General features: G+C 42.0%; 1 protein-coding gene across 1 annotated transcript in view; it reads left to right on the top strand.

Annotated features, from left to right (window-relative positions):
• LOC139738669 (disks large homolog 5-like) overlaps positions 1–15,977 on the top strand; it is a 104,445-nt gene that overhangs the window by 84,532 nt on the left and 3,936 nt on the right. The window contains 14 exon segments of the mRNA XM_071649282.1: positions 609–779; positions 1,517–4,040; positions 4,601–4,715; positions 5,207–5,375; positions 5,979–6,081; positions 7,275–7,410; positions 8,163–8,349; positions 8,999–9,101; positions 9,758–9,974; positions 11,766–11,959; positions 12,789–12,827; positions 13,388–13,489; positions 15,102–15,229; positions 15,689–15,801. Of these exon segments, the coding sequence (XP_071505383.1) occupies positions 609–779; positions 1,517–4,040; positions 4,601–4,715; positions 5,207–5,375; positions 5,979–6,081; positions 7,275–7,410; positions 8,163–8,349; positions 8,999–9,101; positions 9,758–9,974; positions 11,766–11,959; positions 12,789–12,827; positions 13,388–13,489; positions 15,102–15,229; positions 15,689–15,801 (4,301 nt within the window).

The raw sequence follows: 15,977 nt of genomic DNA on the forward strand, positions 1-15,977 counted from the left end.
ATGTGATGATATAATTTTATGTAGTGAACAACTGAATGGTCAAACTGCAGAGATATTAGGTAAGCATGATCTTGTGGTAGTAGACCATTTGACATGCTTGCCCATTTCTCTTTATTTTCCCATGGAAGGACATTTTTGTTTGAGCTGTGAAAGGGGAGCGATACCAAATAAGAGAACAGTGACGTTTTTAGCACAATTATTCTAAAAATCATACTCCCACACATCTTGTTTCCTATGCTAAGTCAGCATTTGTGAACAATAGCTGTCATTCACAAACAGAACTGGGGGGTGTTTCATAAAGCTATTCGTAAAGTTACGAACAACTTACGAGCGACTGGTGATCAGTTCTGATGTGCTATACTTATACAGCACATCAATACTTATTTCAATAATTCAGCACAAGAACTGATTACCAGTCGCTCGTAAGTCATTCGTAACTTTATGAACAGCTTTATGAAACAGGGCCCTGATAAGGTTGACATTATGAACCAAAATTAATCACAACTTTAAAGTAGATATTGCTAAGTCTGAAGGCCTGCAAAAACAGTTTATGGTGTCTCCAACTGAGAAAAAGTGTCCCCTCCACCCCCTTTTTGCTTTCTCTTTAGGTTGTCAAGCGGCGACGCCCCTCTGGGATTCGCCATCATCCAGTCAAGTTGTTCTACGGAGGCAAGGAGCATGGTCTCGTGCTTGACACGGGTATCTTCATCAGCAGGATAGTTCCTGGCTCTGCTGCTGCCAGTGAGGGAAGCCTTCTTCCAGGAGATAGAATACTCTACGTAAGTGGATGTCAACATTCATTTTCCATTCTTGCTGAGAATACTCTACGCAAGTGAATATGAACATTCATTTTCCATTCCTGCTGCCAGAGTATATGAAGTCAAACAAGTTGATGCTTGAGAACAATTTTATGAATTTCAGGTTTTTGGGGGGACAAAATGCTGGTTTTAAGAGATACCACCAGGCAAGTACTTTGTGTTTACTATATGACCGATACACCACTCATGAACATGATATCACAGCTACTGTGATCTCAGTGATTCATACTGACTTCACAAAAGGACAATATTTGTGCAATCTTTGCCAGATTGATACAAAGTTAATTATTCTATGACTTTGACTCTCAATACGACATCTGAAAATGTAAATGTAATACAAACGTGAATTATCATCCCGTATTTATGACTTGACTACACAACTGTATGGCCCAAAGTAAGCATGTCCTCCAACCATGAAATCATATGTCTCAAACCATGCCCACAATTTATTTTTCTTTTTCTTTTTCTTTTTTCAGGGATGGGGCTTAGCAAGCATAAAAATTAGGAAAACTAGCTGATGTTTTTGTTCAAACTATAGATTTCCTGAAAAATGTAAGAGTGGATTATATACAGTTAAAGTGATTGCAATGTTTTGTTTTAAAAGCTTAATTTCATTGTATTATTGGGTCACTTGAATTCAAAGTGTGGCATTGAATGGATTATTAGGGTAAAACACATTTTGTATTTCTTTTCCACAGGTTGACGGCAACCTGGTAGAAGATAAGTCTGTGCCAGAGGTGGAGAAGATGTTGTCGTCAAGCTGTGAGTCTGTGATGCTGAGTATCATCAGGATAACTGGGATGCCAACGTCATCCAGCACCAGTCCCACTGTGGAGTCCATTAAGAGCCAGGAGACATCATCCTCCAAGTCCAGCCTGACCACTCCCATGTTCCCATTGCCAATGGAGATGCTGGGCCAGACTGCAGATCAGAACGGGAACCCTCATCCAAGCAGCAAGCACACCAGCGCTCAGACTGAGAAAATACAAAGTGCGCAGCGAGAGGATTACCTGCAGCATCAGGGGAGTGGACACTCGCGGGAGAGCAGCCGAGAGAGCTGCTCTGCCGTCAGTGGAGAGCACACCCCTGTGGCCCTGTCAAGGCAGAACTCTGTCAGAGAACCGATCCACATGCATGATACCAATCGTGAGACGAGGGGGGTCAATGGGACAGAGTATTCTCAGAATTCCCTGAAACGGGAGGACTCACAGCACCGCAGCAGCCGGAGGTCCTACGTGGTACACGATAATCAAGAATTGTCTGTGAAGTCCCCGCACCAGCCAAGAAAGTCTAATAGCCAGTATGAGTACGAGCACAAGATGCTGTCTGTTATGAATGCCAAGCCATTGCCACAGCGCCGGAGCTTCCATAGTCATGACACCATGAATGAGAGGCAAGCATTTGATGATGTCTACCCTGGTGCCAAATCCAGTCATGGCAGCGACGCCTCCAGGGTATCCCTGTCAAGAGAAGATGCCCACCGGCTCAGCATGCACTCTAATGATGGTGGTAGTGATGCCTACCCTCTCACCAATGGTGATACTCATGGTCACTCCCAGAGAGATGTGCCGCTATCAATAGAGGATTTTCAAAATCTCCCTTCAGGGCAATTTACCAGAAATGATCCTCGGCGCGAGAGTCTCCGTAGCAGGGATGTTATGCGGGGCATGAACCCACGGCATCCTGGGCATGTTTACAGGATGGGTCCTCAAAACAGACCACCATATTCGTCACCCATGCCCCATCAAGGACAAAGTAACAAGTCAAGCCAATCAAATTGGGATGAGTGCAACAATAGAAGTGTACCTAGTGTAGCGCTGAAAGCGCCAAATCATGTTAATGGGAATGTGCAACAAGTGAGGCCCAGATCACAGGACTTTTCGTACAGGGAAGCTCACCCATCGTCCCCCCACGGTCCCCACAGATCCTTTGACAGCAGCTCACAGCAGCAGAAGTCGCCGCATCATTACCGCAGCCTGTCTAACAGTAGCGGGAGGGATTGGCAGTCCGCTAAGCCCCACTGCAACACTGATTTCTCTGGGGAATGGGATGCGAATTGTGACACTAATGACAACCTCTTGCAGGATTTTTCTGATAACAAAACAGTGCCTACAAAGAGCCAGAAGCACAGCAGTCCCTTTCCTGACCACAGTACTTGGCCCACTCGAGTTCCACCAGATGCTTTGAAAGAAGGTCACAAGAGGCGCAAACGAAATCCACTCCCAAACAAGGACTCTTGGCCAGACCCCCCTTTCGTTGATGAGCCAGAGATTGCCAAACCGAAACCTCCAGAACGTGTGTCATCTTTCAAGGCATCACAGCGGCACCACCCTTCATTATCAGAGTCGTCCTCTGGTTCAGAATGTCGGTGGCAGTCTCCCCCCTCCGCAGGGACTGGTATCAGGACCCAAGGATCACATGTATCATTGCCAGCTCAGAGCACGACTGTCACAGTTACACCTCTTAGCCCTCTGATGAATTCTCAGAGCAGCATACCGGACACGTCAAACATGACGGAAGGAGCAGCGAGCATGGAGTCGGGCTTTACAGATTACTCTCGGCGTGACAGGAACAGCAAGCATCTCTCCATAACCAACGTTGAATTCCACGACATCACAGCCCCTGCCTTCAAGCCGGTATCGGTTTCAGCTGTGCCTCCAGTGAACAACACACTGAGCTGTGAAAGTGCAATAGTGCCTACTAGGGAAGGGCAGCTCCAGGCTTCCTTGCCCGCCACATTATTCCCCAGACGAGCCCAGGACTCCCTCCAGACTTTCCACGCAACTCCCGTCAATACCGTTCCCCCTTTCCCAATGCCTGGTGGTTCTGAGCCAAGCACCCCAAGCATGATTAATGGCTGGCAGTACTCCTGGTATCAGCAGTCAAAGCCCACTCCTGCCCAGATAATTGTCCAGCCAAACAATATCGTTCCCAGCTACATTTCTTCAAGTTACAAGCTGTCTCGGGTGTCACCCGACCACCTTAACTTCCCCGTCCAGCACATCTACCCAGAAAAGGCCCCATCACAAACATCACTGCCGGAGTACCGACCACAGCACCAGAGCTCAAGTCTGAGCACAAACTCTGATCTGCACCTGGATGCGTACACCATCCAACACAGGTCTTCTGGGTATATGTCTCTGCCAAACAAGTTTGACAGGATACATCTTCCAGGTTACCCATGTCGACCAAGCCCTGGGCCGTCTAGCTCCTCTGACATTAGTAAGTTCAATTCAAAAATTTTTTCTGGAGCTTCCTTGTGATCCCCTTTTACTCTCTTAGTGTTTATGTACTTCAGCTGTAATGAATGCACAATTTGTCACTGATTTATCTGATTCGTTGAATTTTTCTTGTTGATAGATATTGCAGTAAAGTCATCAGAAGTATTATTATATGGCTAGAAGGTAATGTGAAAGTCATTATTGATCTAATCATTTATCAGTCTTGCTGCTGACCATCTATCTATTCATCATTCTATTTGTCTATCTGTATAACTGTCTGTCTGTCCATCTGTCTATTTACCTATCAATTTATCAATACGTCATCTATCTTTCTATCTATCTATCTATCTGTCTATCCATCTATCTATCTAAGTTATTACCTCCAGGATTGTATAATGCTCAATTTTTTTCCAGTACAACTCCCAATAAGCATTCTGTTTGTTTTGCTTTTGTTTGTTTTTATATGCATAATAAAGTGAAAGTAAACATTGCATCAAATTTTGGTTGTCATTAGAATTCAATGGTATCACTTACTTGACTCACTTTGACTCCTTGACACAGCTTCCCTGAGCAACTCTGGGAACAGCAGTCCCACGTCCTCCAGTCTCCAGGATGACTCACAGTATCAGTCCAGTGGCTCCCTGGAACCCATTATCACCATTGGTCCCCCTAACAGGTACAGCTTCTCAAGCTCTTCTCATCCAATCACTTGTGGGCACTGAAGTTTTTCAGTGATGGCTGCATCTATTATATTTGACAATTGGCAAGCTTGTTTAATGAGATGGGGCCCAGGTCAATGATACGGTATTTATACTGCGATGCTAGTCGTGAGTTATCAATGTACTCATTACCTTTAACATTTTGTTATGAAGGACCTTGCCTCTGCCTTCAACATCATTGTTTTTTTCCTATTCTGCTAAAACTATGATGTCATGTGGATTCTTGTTGCACCTAAGTGACATGAAATTCTTCATTAGATTTCTGTTGGAAATAAAATCAATTGAAATTCAGTATTGAGGATGTCATCATCGCAGATCTCGTTAAGCCGACAGTGTAAAGTATTGTACTTGCTCTGAAGGAAAGTGGCAGAAATGAAAAGTGTCTAGTTCCCATGTCGTTTTTTGCAATCAAAGTCACATGTTGCCCTGTTCTTGGAATCACCTGTAGGGGGCGCAATGATCCTCGACACATTGTGATTGAGAAGACGGTGGAGACACTGGAGACGTTGGGATTCACTATCAAGGAGGGACCGCGCGGTGGGATCTTTGTCAATACTGTCACTGAGAATAGCCTAGCTGCACGCAGCGGGCTGCAGTACGGAGACCAGATACTGGAGGTGAGATAACCCCCACCAACATTCCGTTTGACCTTCCTCCCTTCAATCTTTCGTGTATTGTCTCTTCCTCCTTCTCTTTCTCTAATACAGCCCAATGTACCAGACTGCTGACGTTCAAATACGTGTTTATTCATTGGTGTAGTTACTGCTGTTATTGGTTGTTGGTCTGACGAAATGAAAATTTGTGCAAATTGTTGCTTTGAAGATAGTAGCCTTTATTTGCAGAACATTTTGGGCCATGATGAATAGGATCAGATCTATTATCTGTTGAGGCAAAAGCTAATGTTGTGGTATCAGCACAATCCATGTGACAAAAGTGATAACATTCTACAATGCTAGCTCATGTTATGGGTGTAATACAGTGTCTGCTGTGTGTTGATAGGGTAAACTGTTTATTTTGTAAAATTGATGTGGGTAGCTATGCACAGAAAAAAAGTTAACAATCAAATACATTGTTGTTTGAGAGAGAGAGACACACCCTCCATTTATGTCTCAATCGTTCCAGTCTGACATCTTTCAAGTTCCATGTGACTTGGGATACCTTACACGGCAGCCCACATATGTGATGATAAATAACCATCTATTTTTCTCATGCCAATACAGTTCAATGGAATCAACTTACGTCGAGCTACTTACGAGTTGGCTGTGCAGATACTGACTCGTCCTGGCAACAGCATCAGTATCATGGCGCAGTACAACAGAAACAGTGAGTGTGAAAGGCGCCAGCAGTGAACTGCCACAAAATGGCCAGCATCCAGGGGTCTGTTTACATGAAAGTCTTATGAGAGACTTCTCACTCATAAGACACCCTTGTGAGAGACTTCATGAAATGGATTTGAAAGTCTCTCATACACTTAGCTACATATGAGTGACTTAGGACAGTCCAAGATTTATGTAAAGACTTTTATGTGATGATGTTGTAATGAAACAGCCCCCTAGTGACCTTAAAGGTCCTGTTTACCTTTGGGAGCAGTGATTTAAGAAATGTTCAAGATGTCACTTTTAATGGATATGTGTAGGTCTGTTGTATCACAAAACATCCTCCCATATAATTTTTTTTTTTGGCAATAAAACCTTGAATATAAGGAGATATATCTCAATAAACCATAACTGTTGATGCATTAGTCTGAAAACATTTTTATTATAACTATTGTTCACATTTTGTGTATTTAACAATACTTAACATCGATTATACGGATTCGAATTTTTACAGCGGTTGTTTCTGTCCCTCACTCACATTTTAGAACTATTTTAAAGCACTAATGCAAGGTTTTTGTTTCATCTGCAAATGGTAAATTATGCATTAATCTGAGGCACCAAAATCTGCTTTCACCTTTCCTGTGCTCTGTTTGCCATATGGCACAGATATCTTGAAACGGATTGTCCATGAATAGAGATGACTTTAGCCTCCTAATCTCTATTGTGACCTGGGGCCCGTTTCATTAAATTTGTCATCAGTGACAAGTTGTCATAGATGTGACAAGCTACTGAAATCCTTGCATCTGATTGGCTGAGAGCAAATTTGTCATAGAAATGTGGCAGTTGTCACTGATAACAAGTTTGATGAAATGGGCCCCAGGATGTTATACTGAGGCACATTGCTACACCAGAGTGAGCTAAACTATGTCAAGTCTTGTTTGACGATGGATTGCTGGTGAAAAAGCTTATCAAGTTAAGCTTAGTGCTAGACACACAAAGGTTCATATTCAATAATTCTGATGCTGTTTCTTTCAATTCTTTATTTGATTTATGTGTTTATTTTTATTTATCTTTTTTTTTTGTGAGGGGGGTGGGGATGGGATGATAATCAATAGTACAGGTAGGACTAAAGTATTTGCTTGTCATCCACCTAGTTTTATGGATGTGAAAAAAACATGTATTTTACTGATTTCGTTGCAGAAATTGGTGATCGTCAACGTGACTCCATGTGCTCCAGCACACAGTCTACCCCAATTGCATCTCAGACCAGTACCAGGACCAACTCACCCACACCCACCATAACTCCGCCCACCCCCCGGGCCAGTCGCACCCAGAGGTACATAATACATATTAAGTTTCCCCAGTTTTCTTCCAAGTTAAATCTCCTCTGGTTCTGTGTGAATGATAAGTGAAGTGCAGAGAGAGAGAGTGAGTGAGAGAAACTACATGCCTGACAGAAGCCAAGACTGGTATTTGTCATGATTTTCAGGTGTCTCAGGTATTTTGGAAATCACATTGTGTTAAAATCATGCAAGAGTAAAACAGATTCATGCCAAATTTGCTTGCTTGAAAACAAGAAAGTAAAGGAGTTTGGATAAAATCAGTGATGAAATTAGCTAACAGAACATTAAGGGGTACAGCCAGGCAAGGACTTTGTTTATCCTTTATGACAGATACACCTCTGTAAAGATATACCACAACTATTTTCACCTCGAAATTTGTACCAACTCCAGAAAAGGATAAAAGTTGTGAAATCTTTTACCACGTTGATGGTCTGCAATGATACATCACGTGATGCAGTGGATGTAACACAGGGCAATATATCACTGGCCCCTGCATGCACCCAGTTGTGACCACAGTGTTGCACCTCTTTGAACATTATAACCTAGCTCAGTTTGCCATCTTCGACAGTCTTTTTCTTAATTTGAGTCACAGCAGTTTGGGTTTGTTTTAGGGGAGCTAGCCCAGAAGGTATGTGACAGAAGATGACATGGCACATGGTTTTCCTTTGCCGAAACCAATCATCTTCCAAGTTCTGTTCCAGAACCAATCATCACGTGAATTCTGTTCTCCACTCTATCCTACCAGCATGCTATCAGCGGACTCTTACCTAGAGGCAGGCAAGCCCAGGTTTGTGTTCCTGAAGAAGTCCGGTGCGAGCCTGGGCCTGCGTATCTACGGCGGAAATGCCGTTGGGATCTTTGTCTCTGAGATTGGAGACATAAGCATCGCCAACAAGCCGGATGGTCTCAGGGTGGGGGACCAAATCCTTGAGGTAGGACTCCTATTCCCTTCTCTTCTTTCACCTCCATCCTGCATACTTGTGTAAATGTGTCACATATGTAAAATGCATACACTTCGTACACTAAAGTAAGGCATGACGCTCATGCACAAGGCCGGCAGGCGGCCCGATCTAGAAGTTGTTTACAAGATTGAGAGCGCGTATAGTACTGTGTGACATGCTTATAACAACGGATTGAGTGTGCACTGCTGGTGTAGACATTGTGAAGTCAGTGACCGTGCAGTTAGGCTTTCTATGTAATATCCTATAGGATAACACACCATGCTGTTATACTTCTTTGTTGCACTCTTTTTGCACAGCTGAACATGTCAGCAAGAAAATCAAAAGCGCACAAAGACTAATTTCAGCACTTCTGATTGGCTACATTCTCGAACCCATTTTATAAAGTCCCTTACCAAGGGACACAAGCACTGCTGCTTCAGAGACTTGAATCAAGAACCTTTCTTCCCTACCCCCATTGTCGCACAAGCAGTAAATTTTTGTGGAAAGTTGATTTATCATGAAAACCTTAAAATGCATCTAGGTGATCTGTTCTGTTTTAAACTATGAATGTCCTGTGTTGACTGATATTCCGATATCATTTGGTGTGTGCTTACATCTGGTCCCGCCTTGTCTACTGCAGTACAATGGAGTGAACCTGAGGAATGCCACTGCAGAGCAGGCAACCATGGAGCTACAGAAACCGGCAGAGGAAATCTCGATCCTGGTGCAGTACAACATTGGAGGTACATGATGCTTTCATAGCAAGCAAGGATAACTTGGAGGTGCTGCCACAGGCACACCTGAAAAAGACAAGTACACAAACAAAATAATTGTAATATCTGTCAGATACCTACATGCTATTTGTCATTTTATGTAAATACTGATGTCCGTCTACCAGCGATACCCTTTTCTGTGATTTAGGTTGCCATGTCGTGACAGTTCTTATGTTACAGGAGTAGCAGTAAACAGACTATTCTTTTTGGGAAGGACAAATTCTTGCTGGATTTTGACCATACAAAGCAAGAATCATCAAGGGGAATCATAGTTTGTACAAATGGCAGGGGTGCCCCCCAGGGCCCCTATGGCAGGGCCAAATACCCCAACATTAGGAGGGTGTTGCCAGAGGGACCTACAGCAATTCCCAAATCTTCAGATTTTTTGATATTTTGCTTGAGGCAGAGTGAATTCTGCTTAGCTTGGTGCCATGCCCATGGGTCTCTTGTCCTGGACGAAACCTGTCCACAGCATGTTTCAGGTATTATTGTTATTATAATTACTATTATTATTAACATGACCTTTTCTTCTTACACTGGAACAGTGTAAATGTTGATATTTGAAACCTCTGACGGTGCGGAAACTTAACCTCATCCATTGCAAATCTCCTTGACATGCAATGCAGAGTTCAACAGGATTCAAAGCCGCCACCCCGACAAGCTTTTTATCAAGGCCCTCATTGACAATCCGAGTGACAAGGATGGCCACTTCAGCTTCAAGCGGGACGATATCATGCTGGTGGATGACACCATGTACAAGGGTGTGATTGGCACGTACAATGTCTGGCTCATCGACCAGGAGGGGCACAAGAAGAAGTGTTGCCAGATTCCCAGCAAATCGGCGTAAGTGTCCTTTACGTTTGCTCACACTAAGACACGGCTGCATTTTAGTTTTTTGGTTGGTGGATGCGATTTTGTGTGATATGGCAGGAATATAACATTACAATTCATCTTTTGCTTTGATAAATGTGTGTTGGAGAAGGAAAAATTGAATTTTGACTCTTGGTTTTTAGATTCATGCATAATGAAAATAAGTATGAATTGTAAAGATATTTTCCTTGATTTGTTGTACTTTGAAGATTCTTAACTATTTTCTTGAGTTATTAATGTTATGTGCATATTCTGTATACCATGTATATTAATATAGACAGTTTCTAGTTACAGTCACCTGAATGATTACTGCCTGTTTGGTTAATAAAACAAACAAAACAAGAGTCTTTTTGTAAGAATCCAAAGAACTTAAACTTGACATGAGATGTAGCTTCACACTGAAAATCTGAGTCAACATACAGCTCCTATGTTGAAACTGTCGTACAAAGCTTGTTCATCATGTATCGCATTGTCAATGATGAAACTGGCAAGCCACTCAGAATCAAAATGTCATTGTCCATTTATAGCAGCCCGTGAACCCCTCAAGCTGTAGCTCTCAGGTAATTTGACAGCTTGAGTTTCATGTTTTGTTCGGGCTGACTGTGGTGGACGAATTGTGGGTCTATTTTTCCCAAAGAGTGCAAAAGACAAGAAAAACAAACATTGAAATACTGTCATCAGGCAAGGACTACTAAAACTGAATATTCAGATAAAAAGTAATATATTCCACCAACACAAGTGTTTTCTTTTTCAAGTTATTTGAGCCAGAAATTTCTTTGGCATGTATCACACTTCTGCAAATTCAGTAATTTAGATCATGGCAAAATCTACCATTCCTAATTGCCTGTGTCATCTTGATCACTGTATAAGGAGAGTAGGCTCTTGTGCACTTTTGTGTGTTAAAAACCCCAAACCAAAACAATGCTGGCTCTTCCCTAAATTAGTCAAGTACCTGAGTGCACAATGTCACACTGATTGATTCATTCTTCCCTCTATGACTGATTGCATTGTTATTCACCTGACTCTATTTGGATTTACCCTTTATGCTTCCATCTCACTCATTATTTTCACACAATGGCCTTTTTCAGTGTGATGCCCCTACGCAAATAAGCACATCGATCTCCATCCCCCCCCCCTATTTTTTTTTTAAAATCCCTTTTGAGTAGCACATATGGCTTGTGTGGGAGGGAGTGAGCACATTGATTGGGAAAGTTGAGGGTGGAACACTGAAGTTGAAAGGTTTTTTTCTTCTTCTTTTGCACGAAGAGTGTACAAACTGGTATTGCTGTATAGCGATTGAATTTAACGTTGCTCAGCTAGTTAAATAAGAGCTCAATTAAGATGCTTCTACTCAGACTTGCTGGTGAGAATTCAGAGGAGACTACGAAAGTGTTGTCTCAGTGGGAAATGCTGTAGTCCTGTGTTCTTGCTGTACTGTCCTGCTCCAACATGATAGCTTTCTGATATGGAGTGATTTAGTATTGCCAGTGAGACTGGTATGCTCCTCTTTGTATCATAGTGGAACAGCGTGGAAATATGTCTACTGGCCTCACTGGAATTGTAGTGTAAGGAATGAATATTCTTTAGTTAGATATTTATACATTTGGAAAGATAATGGGGGAAAAGAAATTGTGGTGGTTGCTTTGACGTGATTTTACCAAACAATGCTGTCTGAAATCATAGGACTAACATATTTTTGAGAGCTGTCCTTGATCCATAAGACTGTATTCATCATGGTTTGTTTTGTTATTTTGTTCATTCCAGCATGCAACGTGAGATGATGACGCGGCGTCTGCGCTCCGAGAGCAACCAGGAGGAGGAGCTGAAGTACGGCCGGATCTCTGGCAGCGCCCGCCGCAGCTTCCTCAAGCGCAAGAAGCCCAAGCACCAGCACAACAACTCCAAGGACAGCCGGGAGCTCAGCGAGGGGTCCATGAGCAATGTGCCTATCCTAGAGGGTAAGGTCCCCAGCCTTCACTTGGCTCTACCCTTAGCCTTACTCCGACCCCACTTCACCCTTACTCCTTCCCTCTGTCCTTCCCTGGCATGAACCCCTGTCCAACACCTACTTCTATCCCTGCAAGCCAGTTCGTAATTGGCTCGTGTGCACATTTGAACAAAGGACCTTTCTTTTTTCTCAGTTGGCTAGGCACTTAACTCCTCAAAGTGACATTATGGTTCTCGAGGTAACAGTTCATATTCAAAGAAAGAATGAACCTGTGTAGACCAGGTGACTAGAATGGCCCGTCAATTTACACATGGGGAAGCATCCATTTCAGGGTTTTACATTGAATGCAATTAACAAACCTTTTCTATTGATATTGTCAAGTGCTAGGCTTTAATAAGCACTTCGTTGCTGTCAGGTGGTCGTCCTGGCAAGTGCCAGTTGTATGGATTTCATCATGAATAATCATGACATAATATGCTTGTCACTGTGAATTTAAAATCTGGTCATGTCTGCTACCATTAATGAGCATTTTCTACCCCCTGCACATAGTGGAACTTCGAACTGATGTATCATCCCACCTCCCCTTGCCTCACCTACTCTCTTGTCCAACCCCTACTTCTTCCTTCCCCTTCCTCTACCTCTGTCTTATTCCGACCACACCCCCCCCCCCCACTTTTTCCTACCTCTTTTGTTTGATTAGTGAAAGTTAAAAGTGTAAAATTATCAATGTGAATGCGTATGTCACCAGAATGCAGTGTAAAAACGATATCTTAGAAATATGCAGTGTTGAAACAAAGAAGTAATAAACTTCTCATTGTGTTCACTTTTCATCACGGCAGAAACCATCATGACCTATCAACGTGTGGAGCGGCTAGACAGTAAGTCAATGTTCATATCACTGTATGATTGGAATGTTTGTAAATATGCACTATGGGAATAAAAATATCACTGATGCTGTAACCAGTATACAGATATTGACTTTCCATGAATGTACGAGCACCATATTTCTTCATGGAAATTAAGCTGTCACGGAGAAACATCTGCAGTCGTAGTGCTGCATACATTTGCATATTTCTTGAATTATTCTTTAGTCTGGAATTCTTCCTCTCAAGCAAAGCTGTCATACAAATGAAACAGGAAATTATGCAAGTCTAGTACAGCTTAGTACAGCTTGGTAAAGCCCATTCCAAGACATGACTACGCTTATAGACACATGTGATGTAATACAGTGACAGGTTTACAAAGAGAAGATTCATGCCTTCAATGTCAATATTCCGCTGAATCTTTGCAGGCAAAGTTTTCTTAGTGGTTTTTAGGTAGATTTCAAGACTGCTGGTAGCATGCATTGAATGTAGCATTTGTGTTGCCAGTTTAGGAAGTGACAACCTTTGGCATAGATCATTCTAAACATAGCGCTTTCTGTTTTACCACCTACCAGTGCACATCAAGCGGCCAGTTATACTTCTTGGACCGTTGGTGGAGAAAGTTTCGCTGAAGATCATGGACGAGTCGCCAAATCTCTACACCCGGGTCCACTCCAGTGAGTACTGTAAAACGAGGAATGTTCGCATGCATTTTAATTTCGCGAATTTCGCGAGCGCCAAGGTTCGCGAAATTAAAATGCATGCGAAATTTCTTGTTTATACTATGTGCATTGAACGCCAGTGGCAATTCGTGAAAATTTCATGCCACGAAAAAGGCTGTCGGCTCCAAGTCATTCTTGATGTCGTTAGGAAAGTTAGGAGATATTGGACCTGCGTGCAACATTGCATTTTGGTAATGGGTATTCTGTGACTTCTATTATGTGCACCTCCTAATGCGTGGCATGGTCACATACTCCAAGTGTCATGTCTTTTATCCAGGACAATACATGTTTGGTATCAGAAATTACCAACATGTTCTTTCTTGCTATGATGTCATATATGACATGATGAATTGTGTCAAATAAGGTGATGTTGTTATATCTAAAGAAGTCATACAGAAGTTATGAAGGTCCCTTTGATAATCTGTAAATTATGGTTTCATGTATGAATACATGGGCAGTAGCAGTCAAATGACAATCTAGTCTTCCTTTAAAAAAAAGCTTGCATTAATCAGGTTTTAGAAATGTCATGTGTAAATGCATTCTACTTTCTCAGCTTTGTACTTACAGCAATCAATTTGTGGAAGCAAAAGAAATGGTTTGTTAAAAAAATGTATATATATATATATTCTTCAGAGTCCTTTTTTCCCCGCAACACCTTGGACTCGCTCTGTGTAATTTCCTTGTTTTTAGCCAAAACCTGTGCATGAGATTTCATTGTGCACTCAGTTGAATGAAGCAAACTTGGTAGAGGTCGTGTCACACCCCTTGTGAGTCCCTGAAAGAGGGCTGGCTTACAGTGTTTGCAGTCACGCAAAAAGGAGCACAAACAACGGCTGTCTTTCCAATCTTTATACTGTCTAAATTTGACGCAAGAACCCTATCTTTCATGTCAGAGAACTCAAGGATATTGTATGCATGCTTTCCTGCTATGAGCGTGTGAATTAGAAAGACTGAATAAGTTGCAGTAAACTTCATTCAAGGGCTGGCCTGTCAACACTATTCATTCTAATACAGGATTAATCATGATACCAATATCTATGACATACTAGGCCTTTCTCCAACATTGTAGGTATAAAGACTGCTAACGAATTCCAGTTATCAAATCAAACTCTACAGTGTGGCTCTGCAAACTGCATTAATGTAGATTTGAACGTATCAATTTTCGTTTTGTGCAGCATTGAGGTGCATTATTTATGGCTATCACACATGGTCTCTAGCAGGAAAATATGTCAGTGGCTAGCTACGGAAAAAAGAAATGTTTTATCAAGTTAATTGCTCAAGTTTCACCTTTTTTTAAATCAATGCTTGTATCTTTCCTTGTGAAGTAATGAGGGAGAGTGTCTTTATAAACTTTGAATCATATCAAACCATGCGGAAAGGAGAAATTTTTGCCTCACCTCATGTTCTACACCTGCATGTAGAATTCAAACTATGCTCCCTTCATGCATTTTTCTTAAACATTGTAGATTGTGTTGTCTTTCATTTACACTACTAATCCGGTTAGGGTACATTTGTTATCTGTTGGTCATAAAATTAACAATTACCTGTGTATTTACTTTGTGATCAGAAATGGACCAGTCGCCCCACCAACTGCTTGAGAAAGACATCGAGAGTGGGTTGATTGTCGACTTCCAGCGCAAGGAAAACATGTTTGAGGTCATCTACACAGCCACAATCAAGGACATCTGCAAGAAGGTGAGTGTTGCTTCTTTCTTTAAGCACTACTCTCTCTTGTACAAGGACTTTGGAAGGAGACAGCTGCAAGAGACTGAGAATAACTTGCCATCATTTTCCAAGTGCAGATGCTACTTTAGGTGAAAAATAGCAAGAATTCATCATGATTCAACATTGTGTTTTGTATTTGTTTTGGTGCATTGAAAGCATTATGTATTACAGGAATCATTTCATAATCATTTTTTTTTTTTTCAGTAGAAAGAGGGAGATAAAGCACCAACAGTTCCATCACAGCATCTGTCACAGATTGATGATTATGATGGTGTAAACATTGTTTTTATCTGTGTTGGAATTGATGAGTGTACCAATAACTTGTACACGGGGAATCAAGTACCTGACCAGGCAACTCTTCCAACTCTTCTGCATTCCAGCTTTATTAGCCTCGGTATAATCCTATCTCTGTACATGCCTTTCCTGTAGGGATGTCACTGTATGATGGACAATGTCAACCCGGCCGTAGCCGAGAGACTGAAGAGCCTTCAGCTCCACCCCATTGTCATTTTTGTCAAGTTTAAGTCCATCAAGAGCATCAAGTAAGTTATACTTTTTTGTTTTGGGGGCTGACATTGGCATTTTGTTGTTTCTTACAAGTAGTTTCATTTGTTTATGTGTACTTTAGCTGTTGTTTCGTTCTCCTTCTCTCAAGTTTTCCCATTCACATATTGCTTGCGTGTGATGTTACGGGAAATTTGAAATGTGTGGTCATGCA

The sequence above is a fragment of the Diadema antillarum genome, unplaced genomic scaffold (assembly GCF_040938485.1).
Source record: "Diadema antillarum isolate AM-2024a unplaced genomic scaffold, OU_Dant_1.0 seq00000764_RagTag, whole genome shotgun sequence".
NCBI classification, from domain to species: Eukaryota; Metazoa; Echinodermata; class Echinoidea; order Diadematoida; family Diadematidae; genus Diadema; species Diadema antillarum.